General features: G+C 44.3%; 1 protein-coding gene across 3 annotated transcripts in view; it reads left to right on the plus strand.

Moving 5' to 3' along the window:
* The window catches only part of slc36a1 (solute carrier family 36 member 1), a 39,013-nt gene extending 21,268 nt beyond the window's left edge, over positions 1–17,745 (plus strand). For all 3 annotated transcript variants that reach the window (XM_035649849.2, XM_035649848.2, XM_035649850.2), the window contains one exon: positions 15,106–17,745. In XM_035649849.2, coding sequence (XP_035505742.1) covers positions 15,106–15,380 — 275 coding nt within the window. In that variant the 3' untranslated portion in view covers positions 15,381–17,745. The remainder of the gene's footprint in view (positions 1–15,105) is intronic.
* Positions 17,746–21,306: the final 3,561 nt, after the last annotated feature.

Raw genomic sequence — 21,306 nt, forward strand, 5'->3', positions numbered from 1 at the left:
TTTCCATTAACATCAACGAGAGAGAGAGAGAGATAATGCCTCGGAGAGTGTCAGTGTTTGAATAGAGAGCAGATGTTGGTTTGTGGTCGTCTGGAGGGAGAAGCTTTTCTTCTTTTGTTACTCTACTGCAGCTGTTTTCGACAAAAGTGACGAGAGAGTGCGGTGCGAAAGACAAAGAGACAAAAAACCCAGACGGCCTTACACGGAGCCGTGCATCACTCTGTGGATGTTTGAGAGAAGAAATAATAAAATGCGTATAATAAACTTATGATCCCATGGACGCTCAAACTCCAACAGTAATATCCAGAGGGAACTGGTCTGGAGAATATCTAATCTTAGAAGTTTCCACCCTCCCCAAAAGAGAGAAGAGTGAATCAGTGGATAAGATTGTTCAATGCGTGAGGAAGAGTTGTGCTCCTTTGATTGCTGCGAACATGTTTCTTTACTCTGTGATTGTTTGTTCTTGTGAAATGTTAAGATCAGCTGGCCGACAAAACATCCAAGACTTCAAATGTCTTTCAGGTGGTGGAAGTAAAAATGTCACAGGAAGTCCAGCGCCGACGGTTGTATTTGTATCTGGTCTTGTTACGGAGAACAACTGTAAAATGAGCCTTGATGTGACTCGTTTGTTGGTCGCAGTGTGTCCTCCTCCTCCTCGTCTCTCTCAGTTTGAGCTCCAACAAGGCAGATAAGAGTTAAAAGAGACGAGAGCCTTGAGCAAACTCTCTCTTCTCAGCCGTGCTGCGACTCCCACTCGAGAAAGGTCAGTTCGTTCCGATGCAGAGAGATTTCTTTTGAAGTGAACTCTTCAATTCTAATTCACCAGAGTTGGACCGAGGGCTGCAGGAGCTTACAGCTCCATGTGTCTGTCGGATCAGAGAAGCCTCTGAGTGGCGAAGAGATGCTTCACAGCTCTGCCTTGATTCTCGCACTCGTACAGTAATTGTGCCAAAATACCGTAACATTTCAGGGTTCATGAAGGATTTTGCCTCGAGGCAGAGTTTGATCAGTTAAATGAATCTCAGATGGACACAAAAGAAAAAATTGGATGAATTTCTTGTATTTTGGGTCAAGCCAGTTTTATCTAGGTATCCCAAATTCACATACTTTTATCTTTAAGCCCAGTGTGTCATTTTTGTACTTTTGTGGCGCCATTTGGTGGTAAAGTTTGCAAACAGCAAACAACTGAGCGACCGACAGGGGACACTTTATGGTGGCGCACCGCTGATTCCGTTTCCGGTTTCCATTAGCGTCTGAAAATTCAACGTGAACCGTTTAGTTCAACAACCTTATTCAACACGACCTAGAAACATGGAGACTCCCACGGAGGTCGGGTCCACCTCATGGAACTATATTTAACCCATATATGAACACAGGGTTATGGACAATATATTAAACTTCTGTGAATAAGTTCGAAATTTTAAACACTGTAGCTTTAAGTGAATGGTTCAGATAAGAGGAAAAAATGATGCTTTTGTCCAAAGCGACCATGAAGATGAATCATGCGAGTACATAAACATTTATCAAACAGGCAATACGACGTGCTCCATTTTAGAATTGATATTGTTCCAGTCTGCGACGGAAAGTGTTTTAGGGTTTCTGTTGTCCTGATGTCAACGCAGAGCTTGTTCCACCGTTAAGGAACCAGGACAGAAAACAAACAGGATTTTAGTCTTGCGGTGGCTGCCCGCCCCTCGGAGTGAGGGAGTAGCAGAGCGTTGTGGACGGGCTGGGGTGTAGAGGTTTGGCCATGTTCTGGATGTAGGAAGGATGGTAGGTGAGGACCAGTGTCCTGTATCGTAGTGGATCCACCAGCGGGAGCCAGTGCAGATGAAGACCAGCCGGGCCGCTGCGTTCTGGATGAGCTGTAGAGGTCGGATGGCGCCCGTTGGCAAAATAAAACTTCCACTCTGTAGACGTTCAACTAACTTGACCTAAAGTTGGAACTTAAACCTGAGGAACCAAGAGAGAATATGCCTGTAGTGTTGATTCTCAGTCGGATTGCTTCTTCTCATCGGCACATTCACGTTGAACAAGAGAGTCTTTTGATTTATCGATGAAGCCCCTTTTTTTGTACGATTTCCCTTTGGTGGTATCACAAGAGTCTTCACCCCCCGAGCCTGAACTCTGAAGAATGGGTTGAGAGCAACTGGCACAAAAAATAGATAAATAAATAAATGCCTTCAGAATAATTTGAAAGAAGATGTAATCTCACAAAAAATCTTCCACACAATAACACTGTCTAATGGGAAATCCACTGTACCCCCAGTATTAATACACCAAGTCATATTCACATATATGAGCATTCCAGCTGAGTAAGAAGCCCTGAAGCTCATCCAGCGAGTCGTTTCCTGTCTGTACTGAAGCCGCGTTGGCTCCACTGGTCATTTCATTTCCTCTTTTGTAAAAGTGCTTCCTCCGTCTGAGTCACTTTGCCGCAGGCTCGAGAAGCTCGCGTGTGTCGTCGAGCTGTTGACAGGAATGAGAGAGGACGTCGCGTGAGCCGCCTCCTCCTCCTCCTCCTCCTCCTCCTCCTCCTCCTCCTCCTCCTCCACCACCACCACCACCACCGCTTCTTCCTCTTCAACCTGGAGCACTGTGGCACTAAGGTGGCATGCCACTGGGAATTCATGCTGCTGTGTTTCTGGACTATAGCCGTCGTCATATATATTTTTTTACCCTTTGAAAAACACGATTGCGTGCAAACATTCACCTTTACGTCTCGTGGCCTTTTGCTTTCTGTTCCTGTCTCAGCTCGTCCGAATGACATTGTGTCTGCGAGAGGCAGCAGGGCCGAGATCAGATCAGACGCGATGAACCGACTGTTGGTCTACAGATCTATTTTAGAAAGTAACACAGGTCCTGTGGTGATAATGAATGAATAGTTTACTTTCATTTTTGACAAAAAGAATATCATATCACGTTCGACAATCCATTTCGCACGTTATAAGTCACACATTCAACGACCAGAATGTGGAATAGACTGAAGCAAAACTGAAACAAAACGGTCCAGAATATGTCGCGTTCTAAAAGCTAACCCCAGCCGGCGGATTTCTTTCTTTAGCGTGGACCGTCCTGTCGGGCGGGGGAAGGTCAGCATCGCCCTGCGACTCCCATCTCCTCCCACTCTTGACTGCTCCTCTGTCCTCTGTCCTCCTTTCCCTCATAGGTTGTCTCATTCTCAGCGTCCAGGTCGGGGATGCTCCACATATCCTGACCTCATTTTTAGGCCCCTCCCCTCACCCCCAAAAAAACAACATCAGAAGGTAAAGGAACGGTTCACCTTGCAGCACAACGTGTTCTAGTATTTTTATGAATGGCCGTGAACGTCGGAGCGTCCGGGCGCCAGTGAGACTTCTAGTTTTGTTATCTTGTGAATGACTCCAGCTTGTCTTTGGTGTTCGCTCGTTGTTCGGGGGAGCGGGGGGGCTGTGTTTTTTGGCCTCGTGGTTAACGCGTCCGTCTCACGGTGCAGTCGAAAAATCAACAACAAAACAATCTTTCACCGAAATGGCAGACTGCCCCTTTAAAGCCCTTACGTTCATTCACACACAAGTTACAAAAATGTCGTCACCTCTTAAACTTTCTCAGATTGTTCACCGCACGTGACCAGTTTGTCCTCAAGCTCGGAACTTGCTGATTCTCTGTTATTTCAGATCAACACTGTGAGGTGTGTTTTCGTTTGCCCGGGCACTTCACTCTCCGCACTGCAGTCTGTTAAAACGCTGTAATGTAGCGTGTCCTTGTTGTTGTACTTGACATTTGAGGTGAGCTTTTGTTCCGCGTGGTGCATTTTGGACAGCGACTTACAAGAGCACCACGGTGAAACAACAGAGGACGATTTGGAATGCGTTGGTTAACGCTCCGGATCAATTAGTGCTTCGGGAGCGTGAGGGCGCCGTGCCGCGGCCTCCACGCACTCGAAACTAAAATCAGTGCTGCTCTTCAGAGAACCTGTGTTATTTTCTCTCTGATGTAACGAGTTTGCTTTCGACTGAGCGGGAAAGAAAAGTCTGCGAGCACCTCCAGCTATTTCACTCAATCCATCCCATGCTAATTTATCCTCATCGACGTCGACACAGGGATTGAAACGATTCCTCGAGTAATTCGAACAGTTCCATTCCAAAAAATCTAAATTATTCGCCTCGAAGCTTCGTTTAATCTACGTAACGTCACGTGGAACCGATCACTGCGTTTCCGCGCGGATGATTTTACCGTAGCACAACGGGCTTCTGAGCAGAAAAGTGTCCATGTTTCCATTAGAGCAACAAAAATTATGTTTTGTCTTATATGTCCCTTGTATTTGTAACTCTGTGACGTCGCTGCCCTAAAAACAGATATGACATCTCGACGAGTAGTTCCTGGTGAAGTAAAGGTCAAATGAAAATTAAATAAATAATCATCGCAGTCCAAAATTGATTACAGCCCTTCCAGCAGACTTTCACCTCGTGATTAAATGAAGAGTCGTGGCGACGGCTCCTGCCGCCTCGTATTTTTTGGTACTTTTTAAACAACCATGAGCCACGATTAATTGAATCGGTAGGTTTGATGAGTGTACATCCTCCATCCGCTCTGCAAACGTGTCCCAGGGGCGGAAATAATCAAATTGTCCTCCGAAGAAACTCTAGCCGTTCGCTGAGGATCCAGAAGCAGTAGTGTGGTGAGTGAGGACAACCACCGCCTCCAACAAAGGTCTGTAATTTGCACGGCAGATGAAATGTGTGTACTTTTTTCTTTTTTTTCCGGACCCTCTTCCCGAGGCACACATAAGAAATGTTTCTTTTGTCAAGTGGAAATACTTCTTCTGGTGTGTTGGAGCCACGGTGACTCACGCTCGCTGGGAGAAGTCAAGTACATTTCACAAAACTTCACGTTTCTCTGAAACAGCAAACAGTTTTATACATTGTAACTGTATTTCGAACAAGAATACTTGGTCTACAACATGGCATGTATTCATCTTTCTGAATGGGATATTTAAAAAAATATATATTTGTTCTGCAAATAGCAAACATGGACCATGAGCAGGACAAAGCCCGTAGATAAAAACAAAAGCCTACCGGGGGGGGGGGGGGGGGGGGGGGGCACCGCGTTGTTGACCTTCCAGTTACAGCTGCATCCTTCTCGTCACTTCTCAGGACAAGAAAAATGTCAAGTGCATCTGAAACACGACTATTGAAAGAAATGTGGTGTCAAGCGATGACTCAAGAGCAGTTGTCTGTTGGTTTAGGAGACGAGCTCTTTCTTCCTCTGTCCGCTGGAGAAACGCTGATTTTCTGACTCAATGCGATGGCGAGGGAAGGTGAGCCGGAGGTCATGACGATGGAGAGAAGTATTCAGACAGAGTGGCAGGGGAGGCGTGTCTGATGCCAAGCTAATAATCACTTAGAATCGTTTGCCGTTTAGTTAAATTATCTTCTCTGTTGGCAATGATCAAATTGTGTCGAGAGAAAATGCACATCAGCCTTTTCAAGAAGTTTATCACCTCGTCCGTTGTTCCGACATCACAGTTTATAGATATATCATTGACGGCTTCTAATAGTCCCATGGGTAGAAAACCGCTGGCTCTGGTTGACCAACAGCGAAGCCACGCCACCTAGTTACCACCGTGTCACACAGGACGTTGATTAATGCTGCGTCTCACCTGGGTCGGAGAGTATAAAGTGTTTGATTACAGCAATTGCCATATTCCATGAAGGCTACTGAAAGTCATAAGGTAAAGGCGATAATAAAAGGGACACATAAAAAGGATTTAAAATACTGGAATAAAACGAGGCAGACATTTACAAAAAAAATAAGCATTAAATGGTTTAAGCAATGAATTAACCAATAACAGTTATGGTGCAGCTGAAGGATATAAACGGAGGTGATTGATGTGGTCACTGGTCCAATGGCAGGTCTGCTAACGACCAGACGACTCTTCGGTTCCCGATTGTCTCACTTTTCAAGATGGCGTTTGCATCAGGCAAAGAACGCATGACAACGGCACTAGTAATAGTTACGATGATGGCATCCGCTCCTTGTACCGCACTGAAATGTCTTAGTAGAGCCCGACGGCGATATACTGTATATGTATATATTTGGTTTGTTTAGTTCTGACTCTGGGGTCGCAAAGACGATTTGACCCAAAACCATTCAAGTGATCCTGGACGGTTCATAACGCAGCAGCAGATCAGATGTAAAGTGTTCTTTGGCCCTGAGACTATTCACTATGAGGTTTAAGAGTCAGTTCTAATAAACCTTCAAAGTGACGGATCCGTCACTCACAACATCCGTCAGTCGGATATGAAGCTTCACTTCGCATAATCAGATGATATCTGTCTTTAACATCTGCGAAAAATCAAACCCTTGTTGTGAGATGACACACCGACCTTCAGAGGATCAAAGCAGACCTGACATTTATTTAGCGGTTGCGACTTGTTTCGGTCGTCATCTCCTCGACCACGAGACGCGACAGCTCCACGCTGAGCAGATCCACTCCTGCTAATTACCATTAGCATGCGCAGACCTTGACTCTTCACTTGCTGTTGGCCTCGGAGGGAGTCTGCGCTCCCCCTCCATCTTTAATGAGCTGCAGTCCACCGAGCTGCGGGTGAACCAGAGGAAACGTCTGCTGGAGCTGTAGGCAGCCGGGTCCCGTGGCTGCTTCCTGCCTGCGTGGTATTTTGCTGGCAGCAAGGTTGAAGACACGAGATGGTCGAGCAGCATCTACCACATCCTGGTTCACTGTGGAGAAAAGGAAACGGAAGAGAAAACCCTCCCCGACTGTTCCCCGGGCATCGCTGTGCGGCTCTGGAGGTCAGTGTTTGACTCCACCCGGCTGTGGAGACGTTTCTCCCGGGGGATTTCAAAGTTGTGGGCTCGGTTCAGAGACTTCCTGCTGACAGTCTAAAGGCTCCCAGACCCCCCACTTCCCTCTGAGTCCGTCCTTTACCTTCGTCTCCCAGCTGCTCATTCCCTCCATGTTTTCACACTAATATATATACATAACTATATATGTGTGTGTTGTTGGTTTATTTGTTAGCAGGATTTCAAAAAAAAATTTGCATCGCGTTTGGTGTGAACGCACCATATCAGCTTTTTAAGTCATTAACCTGACCGGCTCATGGCTTTTAATACGTTTCCACTAATCATTGATGCGGCCCAGATTTTGTCAAATCTGCAGATTTCTGTACATTATGTCATCTGCAAATCTGGTTGAAAAGTTTTTTAAAAGCCTTATTTTATATATCTAAGTTGCACATTGACCATTTTTTCAACTGCATCTCAATTACTGTATTTCAGCATGTTCATAAGACCTGACTCACAACTTTAAAAATAGTCTTTAAATCCCCAGTGTGTAATTTTTCAGATTTTCTGGCGGCATCTGGTTGTAAAGTTGTAAACCGCAACCAGGGACACTTTATGGCGGCGCACCGCTGATTCCATTTCCTGTTTCCATCAGCGTCTGAAAATTCCACGTGAACGCGACGTATTCTGGACGTTCAGTTCAACAACCGTATTCAACACGATGTAGAAACATGGAGACTCACACGGAGGTCGGTCCACCTCATGGAACTATATTTAACTCACATATGAACACAGAGTTATGGACAATATATTCAATTTCTGTGAATAAGTTCTTCTGAATATTACACATTGTAGCTTTAAAGTCATTAAAAATATTGAAGCGTAACCTTGACGTCTAAAATAACGTTATACTTCAAGACCTCAACAAGATGAACCGGGTCGGGTCCCGTTACCCTTCATGTAGTGAATTCTCTTCATCGTAGGACGAAGAAGTTCTGTATGTGAGACGGGCCGAGTCTCGGGACGCACTTTGAATCTGCTCTGATCGTCCTGGCCTCTTCCCTTCATCTGCTCTCTGTTGTCTTGAAAACTAATTTATGCACATTGGCCTGTTGGGTTTTTGTTTCACTTCACAGATCCAGTTTGGATGAAAAGGACTAATCTTTAAAAGACGCCTAGAAGTCGATTGGAGAACTTAGAAGCCTTTTTTTTAAATTTCCAAAATCAATGTCAACTGGGTTTGTTTTCTTAAGTCGACGCCTCGTGTCAGTCACTCTGTGGCAAACCAGCGACGCCCGCCTCATCGATCGTCGCCTGCAGCAGCTCAAATGCACTTTTTTTCTTACAAAATTGATTCAAGTGGATCAGTCATTCGAGCACAAGTACTTATTTCATTAGTTTAATCATACATTCACGTAGAAGCTGCGCTGCTCCTGAATCAATCATCAGGGGCCAAACTGACGCTGGACGTCGTGAGGCGTGTTCTACGTTCTGTGGCGTGTTCTACGTCCTGTTCTACGTCGTGTGGCGTGTTCTACGTCCTGTTCTACGTCCTGTTCTACGTCCGGTTCTACGTCATGTTCTACGTCATGTTATACTTGTATTCTACGTCGTGTGGCGTGTTCTACTTGTGTTCTACGTCGTGTGGCGTGTTATACTTGTATTCTACGTCGTGTGGCGTGTTCTTGTATTCTACGTCGTGTGGCGTGTTCTACTTGTGTTCTACGTCGTGTGGCGTGTTCTACTTGTGTTCTACGTCGTGTGGCGTGTTATACTTGTGTTCTACGTCGTGTGGCGTGTTCTACTTGTGTTCTACGTCGTGTGGCGTGTTATACTTGTATTCTACGTCGTGTGGCGTGTTATACTTGTGTTCTACGTCGTGTGGCGTGTTCTACTTGTGTTCTACGTCGTGTGGCGTGTTATACTTGTATTCTACGTCGTGTGGCGTGTTCTTGTATTCTACGTCGTGTGGCGTGTTCTACTTGTATTCTACGTCCTGTGGCGTGTTCTACTTGTATTCTACGTCCTGTGGCGTGTTATACTTGTATTCTACGTCGTGTGGCGTGTTCTACTTGTGTTCTACGTCGTGTGGCGTGTTATACTTGTATTCTACGTCGTGTGGCGTGTTATACTTGTATTCTACGTCGTGTGGCGTGTTCTACTTGTATTCTACGTCGTGTGGCGTGTTCTACTTGTATTCTACGTCCTGTGGCGTGTTGTACTTGTATTCTACGTCGTGTGGCGTGTTATACTTGTATTCTACGTCGTGTGGCGTGTTATACTTGTATTCTACGTCGTGTGGCGTGTTCTACTTGTATTCTACGTCGTGTGGCGTGTTCTACTTGTATTCTACGTCCTGTGGCGTGTTCTACTTGTATTCTACGTCCTGTGGCGTGTTATACTTGTATTCTACGTCGTGTGGCGTGTTATACTTGTGTTCTACGTCGTGTGGCGTGTTCTACTTGTGTTCTACGTCGTGTGGCGTGTTCTACTTGTGTTCTACGTCGTGTGGCGTGTTCTACTTGTATTCTACGTCGTGTGGCGTGTTCTACTTGTATTCTACGTCGTGTGGCGTGTTCTACTTGTATTCTACGTCCTGTGGCGTGTTCTACTTGTATTTTACGTCGTGTGGCGTGTTCTACTTGTATTCTACGTCGTGTGGCGTGTTCTACTTGTATTCTACGTCGTGTGGCGTGTTGTACTTGTATTCTACGTCGTGTGGCGTGTTGTACTTGTGTTCTACGTCGTGTGGCGTGTTATACTTGTATTCTACGTCGTGTGGCGTGTTCTTGTATTCTACGTCGTGTGGCGTGTTCTACTTGTGTTCTACGTCGTGTGGCGTGTTCTACTTGTGTTCTACGTCGTGTGGCGTGTTATACTTGTGTTCTACGTCGTGTGGCGTGTTCTACTTGTGTTCTACGTCGTGTGGCGTGTTATACTTGTATTCTACGTCGTGTGGCGTGTTATACTTGTGTTCTACGTCGTGTGGCGTGTTCTACTTGTGTTCTACGTCGTGTGGCGTGTTATACTTGTATTCTACGTCGTGTGGCGTGTTCTACTTGTATTCTACGTCCTGTGGCGTGTTCTACTTGTATTCTACGTCCTGTGGCGTGTTATACTTGTATTCTACGTCGTGTGGCGTGTTCTACTTGTGTTCTACGTCGTGTGGCGTGTTATACTTGTATTCTACGTCGTGTGGCGTGTTATACTTGTATTCTACGTCGTGTGGCGTGTTCTACTTGTATTCTACGTCCTGTGGCGTGTTCTACTTGTATTCTACGTCCTGTGGCGTGTTGTACTTGTATTCTACGTCGTGTGGCGTGTTATACTTGTATTCTACGTCGTGTGGCGTGTTATACTTGTATTCTACGTCGTGTGGCGTGTTCTACTTGTATTCTACGTCCTGTGGCGTGTTCTACTTGTATTCTACGTCCTGTGGCGTGTTCTACTTGTATTCTACGTCCTGTGGCGTGTTATACTTGTATTCTACGTCGTGTGGCGTGTTATACTTGTGTTCTACGTCGTGTGGCGTGTTCTACTTGTGTTCTACGTCGTGTGGCGTGTTCTACTTGTGTTCTACGTCGTGTGGCGTGTTCTACTTGTATTCTACGTCGTGTGGCGTGTTCTACTTGTATTCTACGTCGTGTGGCGTGTTCTACTTGTATTCTACGTCCTGTGGCGTGTTCTACTTGTATTTTACGTCGTGTGGCGTGTTCTACTTGTATTCTACGTCGTGTGGCGTGTTCTACTTGTATTCTACGTCGTGTGGCGTGTTGTACTTGTATTCTACGTCGTGTGGCGTGTTGTACTTGTATTCTACGTCGTGTGGCGTGTTATACTTGTATTCTACGTCGTGTGGCGTGTTCTACTTGTATTCTACGTCGTGTGGCGTGTTGTACTTGTATTCTACGTCGTGTGGCGTGTTATACTTGTATTCTACGTCGTGTGGCGTGTTATACTTGTATTCTACGTCGTGTGGCGTGTTATACTTGTGTTCTACGTCGTGTGGCGTGTTATACTTGTATTCTACGTCGTGTGGCGTGTTATACTTGTATTCTACGTCGTGTGGCGTGTTGTACTTGTATTCTACGTCGTGTGGCGTGTTGTACTTGTATTCTACGTCGTGTGGCGTGTTATACTTGTATTCTACGTCGTGTGGCGTGTTATACTTGTGTTCTACGTCATGTGGCGTGTTCTACTTGTGTTCTAAGTCGTGTGGCGTGTTCTACTTGTGTTCTACGTCGTGTGGCGTGTTCTACTTGTATTCTACGTCGTGTGGCGTGTTCTACTTGTATTCTACGTCGTGTGGCGTGTTATACTTGTATTCTACGTCGTGTGGCGTGTTATACTTGTATTCTACGTCGTGTGGCGTGTTGTACTTGTGTTCTACGTCATGTGGCGTGTTGTACTTGTGTTCTACGTCATGTGGCGTGTTGTACTTGTGTTCTACGTCGTGTGGCGTGTTGTACTTGTATTCTACGTCGTGTGGCGTGTTGTACTTGTGTTCTACGTCGTGTGGCGTGTTCTACTTGTATTCTACGTCGTGTGGCGTGTTATACTTGTATTCTACGTCGTGTGGCGTGTTATACTTGTATTCTACGTCGTGTGGCGTGTTGTACTTGTATTCTACGTCGTGTGGCGTGTTGTACTTGTGTTCTACGTCATGTGGCGTGTTGTACTTGTGTTCTACGTCGTGTGGCGTGTTGTACTTGTGTTCTACGTCGTGTGGCGTGTTGTACTTGTGTTCTACGTCATGTGGCGTGTTGTACTTGTGTTCTACGTCGTGTGGCGTGTTCTACTTGTATTCTACGTCGTGTGGCGTGTTATACTTGTGTTCTACGTCGTGTGGCGTGTTGTACTTGTATTCTACGTCGTGTGGCGTGTTATACTTGTATTCTACGTCGTGTGGCGTGTTATACTTGTATTCTACGTCGTGTGGCGTGTTGTACTTGTGTTCTACGTCGTGTGGCGTGTTGTACTTGTGTTCTACGTCGTGTGGCGTGTTGTACTTGTATTCTACGTCGTGTGGCGTGTTGTACTTGTGTTCTACGTCGTGTGGCGTGTTCTACTTGTATTCTACGTCGTGTGGCGTGTTATACTTGTATTCTACGTCGTGTGGCGTGTTATACTTGTATTCTACGTCGTGTGGCGTGTTGTACTTGTATTCTACGTCGTGTGGCGTGTTATACTTGTATTCTACGTCGTGTGGCGTGTTATACTTGTATTCTACGTCGTGTGGCGTGTTATACTTGTATTCTACGTCGTGTGGCGTGTTGTACTTGTATTCTACGTCGTGTGGCGTGTTATACTTGTGTTCTACGTCGTGTTCTCTGAATGTGAAAGTTTATCTCCCAGAGACGAACCTCAACAACAACGTCATGATCTGAACAGGCTTATGTCCACCAGGCTTTTTAAATGATGACTTTTGTTGTGTTTGCTTTCTATTTCATTTTTTTTTTATAAAACTTCTCCGTCTCAGTCTCACGTAAGCGTTTGGTTCGTGTAACTCTTTCTATTTGTTCAATTCACATGTTTATGCCTTTGCTCGTCTGCAGCCGCGCAATTATTAAAATGGACCAATTGTGGATAATTTAATGCCGTTTGAAACGAGTCTCTCTTCATGGCGCTCCTCACCTCGCTTACACTTTAACATTTTTGCAGACGAGTTGTCCGACCTTTACGTTTGCAACCCTTCGTTCACTCTGGAGGTTTTTAATACTCATCGTCATCCTCTGAATCCTCGTCCGACTGTTTGTGACGAGCGAACGTCTCCTCCTCGTTTTCTTTCTGTGTTTTTTTCTTTCTGTAAATCTCCCTTTGTTTCTGCGAGACGGGAGATTGCGAGGCCACATCAGCGTGCTCGCCACGTTCCCTCCTCGGCCCTTTGAAGCCGCCCGTCTCCCCCGGGGGCATCGGCAGCGAGGCTTTTAGCTAAAGCCCTCTTCGTTCTCCCGGGGTAGTTGCGTCGCTCCTCCTCCTCCCCCACATCACCTTCCTCCTTCACGGACTGGCCTGCCTTGTTTGATGGCTCGGGGAGAAAGCAGCTTCAGATGCCGTTTTTTGAAGAGCAGCCTTCAGCGTCGCGGGCGCTTCCCCCACAGGTGACAGGTTTACTCCTCGGGAGTGTGGCTGCGAGGGGCCTCTACCCTCGCCTTACTTCACGTCACATGAAAGCTCGACCTTGGCTGCGTCGCCCTCCGCGGGGTTAATTTGACAGACTCTGTGAGCACGCAGAGGCGAGGAGCAAATTGATTATGGTTTAGGAGGGTCTTTCATCAGCCGCTGGTAATGGGTGTCCGACATCCAGCGAGGAGCAAGAGCGCCCGGCGTGTCCTCTCCGCTCGCTGTGGGAGGAGACGGTGAACGGAGATGGGGGCGGAGTTCTGCACATGAAGCCGCTCTGCTTGAGGTTGCGTCCAAGATGGAAACCTGGGCGGGAAAAACGTACACACCTCGGTTGACGCAATGCGCCACTGTGTTGGAGCGTACGCTCGTAGAGCTGCAACAGTCAATCGATTAGTAATCGACTACTAAATTAATCGGCAACTATATTTCATTATTTCCTTTTCCTTAAAATTCTCTGATTTCAGCTTGTGAATATGTTCTGTTTTCTTTGCTCCTCTGTGACAGAACTGAAGATCTTTGGTGTTTGGACAGAACAAAACATCCTCTTGAGGTTTTGGGAAACACGATCGACATTTTTAACCATTTTATGAACCGAGGAACTAATCGAGTAATCGAGAAAATGATCGACAGATTCATCGATAATGAAAATAATCACTAGCAGCAGCCCTACACGCTTGTCTTTCGTCCAGTCACGGCTGCCTGGGACAGTTCTTGGCCCATCAGCACCTCAACCGGTGAAGGTGACCGGGGTCGTGTCGCAGCGTCACTCATCATCACTCATCATCACTCATCATCACTCATCATCACTCCCAACACGTGGAAAACAATCCCCTCAATCACGCCTTTATTTTCTCTCAGCACACTCCGTTCTTCCTCTTCCCGTCTCTCTGTCTTATCCATCTCTTTCACGCCTCTTCCCTTTCTTCCCGAGTACGCTTCAGCTCATTTCTCATCCGACCCCCTTTTTCTTCCTGTCCTGTTTTTTCCCCCCGACCTCTATGGAGGAATCGTCTTCTCTGCAGGAATCATTTCCTCATCGGGCTCTTTCGTCACGCACACTCATCACTCCCTTGTACAGTAATAAGGAAAGGGGAGAAATGTCAGGACATGATTGAAATCCAAGATCACCGAGAGGCCAAAGGTCGCGGTGTTCAGGGGATTGCCAACAGAATTTTCCTATCCGTTACCAAAAGAGAGGAAAGTGTCTGCACGTGGAGTCTGTACAGTTTGTCTGAGATGAAAGATTGTTCCTGCTAAATAAAAAATACCCTGACTTGAACTAGTGATGATTCTGTTCGAAAGGGGAAGTTTCACCAGCTAATACAGGAGCTAAGAGAAGGATCATGATTGTCCCGCTTCAGCAAAATTGCTTCTGAAAAAAAGGTGGATGAGACGATTCACAATTCCAGATTTTCCCCTTTGACGTCACGTTATGTCTTTTTGTAGCCGTACTGTTGCTAGGCTAGCAGGTGTTGTCAGTCCCATTAAAAGGGGCAGTTAGAAGACTATTCGTTGTGGATTTGATCCGGGAGGAGCTCGAACCTGCAGCGTACGTCAGACCGCCACGCTGACCACGAGGCCGAAAGCCCCGAGTGGCGGCGTCTGTCCTGCAGCTCGCACGTCTCTCAAGGTGTCGGCGATGGATGTTCATACACAAATCCGTGAGGAGTGGAAAGAAGTTGGCAACCTCATTTACGACTCCTCTCCTCGGATTAAAGGGGCTTCAGGGAAACCTTGACATATTTTTTTCTCAAACACAGACGAGGAATGAATCATCAGGCAAAGTAGAAGCATTGATTTTAAAATGATGATACTGTTGATGGGCTGCACGGTGGTGTAGTGGTCAGCGCTGTCACCTCACAGCAAGAAGGTTCTGGGTTCGAGTCCCGGTTCAAACCAACCAGGGACTTTCTGTGTGGAGTTTGCATTTTCCCCGTGTATGTGTGGGTTCTCTCCGGGTTCTCCGGCTTCCTCCCACAGTCCAAACACATGCAGAATGGGGTTATCCATCTCTGTATGTGGCCCTGTGATAGGCTGGCGACCTGGCGGTAGACGATGGATGAATGGATACTGTTGATTTGAACTGCTCGTTATTAGTTGTGATTAATCTTTAAAACTCTAAAACGAGTCCTCCTCTCAAGGTCAAGGTGAAGAAAAAGGCAGTGTCTCATCCCGTCCATCTCTCTCCTCCAGGTGCCCTCGCCATCCTGATCCCGGAGCTGGACCTCGTCATCTCGTTGGTGGGCTCGGTCAGCAGCAGCTTCCTGGCGCTCATCTTCCCGCCGCTCCTCCAGATCGTCGCCTTCCACTCGGAGGGCCTGTCGCCGCTCGTGACCGCCAAGAACATCGCCATCAGCCTGGTGGGGCTGGTCGGCTTCATCACGGGCACGTACATCGCCATCGAGCAGATCATCGCCCGCAACGCGCTCAAACACGAAGGGACGCTCTCCTCCTTCATGGTGCAGTGATGAAGTGACGCAGTGACGTGACTCTCGGCAGGTGGAGTTCAAACCTCCCAGGACGTTTAGAAGCGGTTTTAAGGCACCTTTTTTTTTTTTCTCTCTCTATCTCTTCTTTGATTCGCTGCTGTTGGATATGGCTGCCATTTTAGGATTAACATATGAAATGTTAAAGCAGTATGACGTGTGAGGACTCGTGGTGCTGATGTTGAGTTTCGTTATGTTTGCTGTAGTAACTCGCGTCCCATCACATCGAGCCACTTCTAATGATTATATAATTATGGTAAACGCTAAATAATTCCTTCTAGTCAGAGATTTTCAGAATCACGGTTGTTGTTGTTTTTTTAGTTACAGTCTGAATATATATTTATGCTTTTGATTGTTTCTGTCAGAAAATCAAACTACCTCACAATCTGGTATCGATTTGGTCTGTATAAAACCTTTCTGACTCCCTCGGCATTTCACTTAGAACCTGTTCGACTTTGACGCACAGCAGATCTTTTGTAGATTTTATTTTATTTTATTTTCTAATCTATATATTCTGTTGCACTTTTAATTCATGCCTTATTCCGTGGACCAGCACACACACGACTCTCGAGGGTGGTTTTAGACGACACACTACACAAACTACAAAATCGGGTAACTTCAAAAGGTCCAAAAGGGTTTTTTATTTGTTTCTTTGACTAACAAATCCAGGTTGGGTTATCGAAATAATTCTTGAATTGAAACCAAATCCAAATGGATAAGGACCAGGGATCGTCTTGAGTTGTTCCTCTTGATTTGGCTTTTATCAAATCCTTGAGAGGGAAGTTCGTACGTATGTTTGTTGTGTTTACTGATCAACGGAAACGTAGAGGAGCTTTATCAAGTAATTCTAACTTCTGCGTCTCATAATTATGACTTTTTATATCTCATAAGATGAAGATATACTTACAAATTTACAAATTTGTTATTTCTATACGAGTTTTATCGTTTTAGCTGCGAGTACAAATTGTATTTTTTAAAAATCTTCCAATTGAACGAAATGAAGCCCAAATATCTCGTCTCATTTTGACGTAGTGTCGAGTCTACGGAGTAGTGATCGCCCTCGACCAATAGCGAGTCAGTCTCAGCTGTCAATCATTGCGTTTCACCACATTTTCACAGCATCAAATAACTGGTCAAACTGCAAACATGCTTAAAATGACAGAAACCATCTAAAGGAAAAAGTTATTCAACTTTTTGTAGTTTTAGTTTTTTTTTTAGGGGGTGGGGTTTATGGCCTATACTGCGACCAGCCACCGGGGGGCGATCCAGGTGATTTGGTGTCACTGTTGTGGGGGTGTGTCACGTCGTCCGTCTTTATTCACAGTCTGTGGTGCGGATGTTTTAGGATGTTGTGTTGGCGATGTTTGGCCGAACTCTGTTTGTTAAACGTCAACGTCTTTATCCGTCGTCGGGTTTTTTCAGTGCAATGAACTTTTAATAATCAGCATCAAGTGATCAATCATAACAGTCATAACTGTGGGACTGACTGTTGCCGGGGTGATCAACACAATCAATGTTGCATTGTTACATTATAAATTATTTACGCTCTTACTTAACGCTGGCACACAGAGCTTCTAGAGTCTAGAACTCTACTTTTTAAAGTCAGAGAATCAGATTTCTAATAATTTTCTCTTAAATTCAAGATAAAAAGGGCCAATTATGTGCTATTGAACCTTTAATCATGTCATAGTGAAGAAAATATGAATTCTGTTTAATTTTACTTTCAGGAATGCGGCAGAAAATGTTTTTCCGAAATGTCGTATTAATTCTGCTGTAAAATCACTCAATTCTAAAAGGATGACAAACAAAATGTTAATACCTCGTTAATGACCAGATGAATACTATTTGTATTTTAATTGTGTTGGGTTTTAGAACCTTGTACTATACATATATGGTTTTCTCTCCTTGAACGAGCAAGGATCCAGGATTTGATGAAAACCAACGATGAGAATCAACAATACTCACGAGTGACGCCCGTTCGCAGATTTTCCAAACAAAGCAAAATATATATATCAGATTTAACAAACTCATGGGACCTCTGCTGTTTGTTCTCGTCTTTAAAATCTTTTATTTTTATGATCCAATTGTTTTGTGTGTGTTTTTTAACATGTTTTTATGTTTAAATGTATTTACTAAATTAATGATTCTGTATTTTTTTTTTTTTTATTATTATTCAGAACAGCATGCATTTTTTTAAGGACTTACAACGAAACCTTGACAGTTTTATTTCTCTGCATGTGATATCCTGTAACATGTATGTCAAATATAACAAGCGACTTATACTGTAGGTATAAATAATATCAAATAAACCATTCGTCTGCTTTGGGGGAGACGGACATGAACACGTGCTGCAGGTTCGTCGTCACGCTTCTGTACTAGTTGTTCGTCTTCAGCGTTTAACAGTTGAAACTGTAAAAGATTTGAATCATGACTGAAGTTTTTTTCACACTAACATGATCTGGATGATGTTCAGCTTCTCAACAAATTTCATTATAACCAGTTCATCATTTATTGTTAATACAATTTTTTTTTTTTGTTCTATGAATCTACGAATTTATTCAATATTTATTAAAGTGGAACTGATCTGCCCTTGATCTTTTTTTTCTCCTCTAACCTCTTTATCCTTTAGTCTCAGCTGAACTGGATCCACACAAATTCATCCCAGCTTTATAATAACAAGCCATTCTTTCCATTTATTTATGCTAATTTTCAGGATGTAGCTGTAATTCGCAGGTGAAACGAGGCTCATCCAAAAGTCCCGCGATGCGACCTCACCGGATGCCACGTCTCGCCCTCTCGGCGCCGCTTGTACAAATCACAGTGTCCTGCAAAGACGACGAGTACAACCAAACGTTAGCTTGTTTGTAAAAAGAGGCGAATGTGAAGGAATCGTGTCTGGAAGTAAGAACCACATCCATGTTTCAATAAACAACTTGTCATCCACAGATTGTTACCATCCCTGAATGCTGCAGGATAAATGTGCAGCAGCCGCGCAACACGATGACATCCCAGAGCTCAAGGGAAACCATCCGACCTGTTGCCGACTGAATCCTTTTAACCATCACACTCGTTGAATTGATTTCTTTTTTCTTTCAGAAAACGCCGCAGATCAAATCCAGACGTCAACGTCTTTGTTTGCAGGAAACATGCAAATAACTGAATGTCTTTGAAAGTCATTAATAAAGCTCCGATCAAACTCAAGGTGAGAATCACGTGGCTTCTGTCGCCGCACCAGAACCATGATCGACCTCTGAGAACGACCTTCGGCCTGGAGCCCCTCCCCCTCGTCCATCCAGGGCTCGCTGACTGATGACATCATCAGGTCGTCTTCTCCCCTGCTGGGTAAAGTTTACTTCCCCCTTTGTTGATTAAAAAAAAAAAAGCAGCCGGAGCCTTCGGATCCTGGATTGATTCCCGAGGTGTGAAATGTCAGATCAGTGGAAAAACAAAACATCGGCAACCATCTCGTCTGCATCAGGGAGACGCATGAGTGTGATGATCGGGCGTGCGAACAACACGAATATCCCTTCAAATAACACAAATATCCCTTCAAATAACACAAATATCCCTTAGAATAACACAAATATCCCTTCGAATAACACGAATATCCCTTCGAATAACACGAATATCCCTTCGAATAACACAAATATCCCTTCGAATAACACAAATATCCCTTAGAATAACACAAATATCCCTTCAAATAACACAAATATCCCTTCGAATAACACAAATATCCCTTCGAATAACACAAATATCCCTTCGAATAACACAAATATCCCTTCGAATAACACGAATATCCCTTCGAATAACACGAATATCCCTTCGAATAACACAAATATCCCTTCAAATAACACAAATATCCCTTCAAATAACACAAATATCCCTTCGAATAACACAAATATCCCTTCGAATAACACGAATATCCTTCGAATAACACAAATATCCCTTCGAATAACACGAATATCCCTTCGAATAACACAAATATCCCTTCGAATAACACAAATATCCCTTCGAATAACACAAATATCCCTTCGAATAACACGAATATCCCTTCAAATAACACAAATATCCCTTAGAATAACACAAATATCCCTTCGAATAACACGAATATCCCTTCGAATAACACGAATATCCCTTCGAATAACACAAATATCCCTTCGAATAACACAAATATCCCTTAGAATAACACAAATATCCCTTCGAATAACACAAATATCCCTTCGAATAACACAAATATCCCTTAGAATAACACAAATATCCCTTCGAATAACACAAATATCCCTTAGAATAACACAAATATCCCTTCGAATAACACAAATATCCCTTCGAATAACACAAATATCCCTTAGAATAACACAAATATCCCTTCGAATAACACGAATATCCCTTCGAATAACACGAATATCCCTTCGAATAACACAAATATCCCTTCAAATAACACAAATATCCCTTCAAATAACACAAATATCCCTTCGAATAACACAAATATCCCTTCGAATAACACGAATATCCTTCGAATAACACAAATATCCCTTCGAATAACACGAATATCCCTTCGAATAACACGAATATAACTTCGAATAACACAAATATAACTTCGAATAACACAAATATCCCTTCAAATAACACGAATATCCCTTCGAATAACACAAATATCCCTTAGAATAACACAAATATCCCTTCGAATAACACAAATATCCCTTAGAATAACACGAATATCCCTTCGAATAACACAAATATCCCTTAGAATAACACAAATATCCCTTCGAATAACACAAATATCCCTTAGAATAACACAAATATCCCTCGAATAACACAAATATCCCTTCGAATAACACGAATATCCTTCGAATAACACAAATATCCCTTCGAATAACACGAATATCCCTTCAAATAACACGAATATAACTTCAAATAACACGAATATAACTTCGAATAACAGGAATATCCCTTCAAATAACACGAATATAACTTCAAATAACACAAATATCCCTTCGAACAACAGGAATATCCGCCTGTTCTTCCTTGAACTTCCTCCGTCAAACCTCCTCTGAACAAACACGTGAACATGAAGCCTCACAAAGCAGTTGTGCTAACTGGCTGAAGAAAGCGTCCGACTCCTAATGAAACCACATTTAAATCTACTGGATCCAGATCTCACACACTCACAGATATCAGTCCCATAAATGTGTCCACCCTGGAAAATCTATATTTTTCATATCAAGATCTATTAATTATTTCCTGGGAAATCAGAGAAAATGCTGAAAAAAACAAAAATAGAAAAACACCCTATCTCACAAAGTTCAAGAAAGTGAATCGTGGATCGTCCACGAAACGTCCTGGTTCTCATTGGCCCACGTCCCGTCCTCCCACCGTCTCGTGGAAATCTGTCCAGCAGTGTTTGTGTCATCTTGCTCAAAAACCATCCAACCAGCCAACGGACGCTCTGCGGAGGTCATGACAGCGTCAAGGAGGTCGGGGCTCCGAGCTGCTTCTGTGTCTCTCAGCTTTATGTTCTTCTTCTTCTTCTTCTTCTTCTTCTTCTTCTTCTTCTTCTTCTTCTTCTTCTTCTTCTTCTTCTTCTTCTTCTTCTTCTTCTTCTTCTTCTTCTTCTTCTTCTTCTTCTTCTTCTTCTTCTTCTTCTTCTTCTTCTTCTTCTTCTCCGCGTCCCCGAAGTGCAAACGCTCTTTTCTTCCCTTTCTCTTTTCAACATTCGCCACACAAGCAGTGCGAGTGATCTCACCCGCGGCCTAATTGTAACAAATGAGATGGAGGCCGATGGGAGGGGGGGGGGGGGGGGGTCCGCTGGGGTTAATTTCCCCTCCTATGAAGCCAGAGATGGAACCTCACCCGTGTGGGAGCAGGGGAGTGTTTCATGTAGACAATGTATTCAGACAACAGCACAGTG

Source organism: Scophthalmus maximus, chromosome 9 (genome assembly GCF_022379125.1).
Source record: "Scophthalmus maximus strain ysfricsl-2021 chromosome 9, ASM2237912v1, whole genome shotgun sequence".
Lineage (NCBI taxonomy): Eukaryota > Metazoa > Chordata > Actinopteri > Pleuronectiformes > Scophthalmidae > Scophthalmus > Scophthalmus maximus.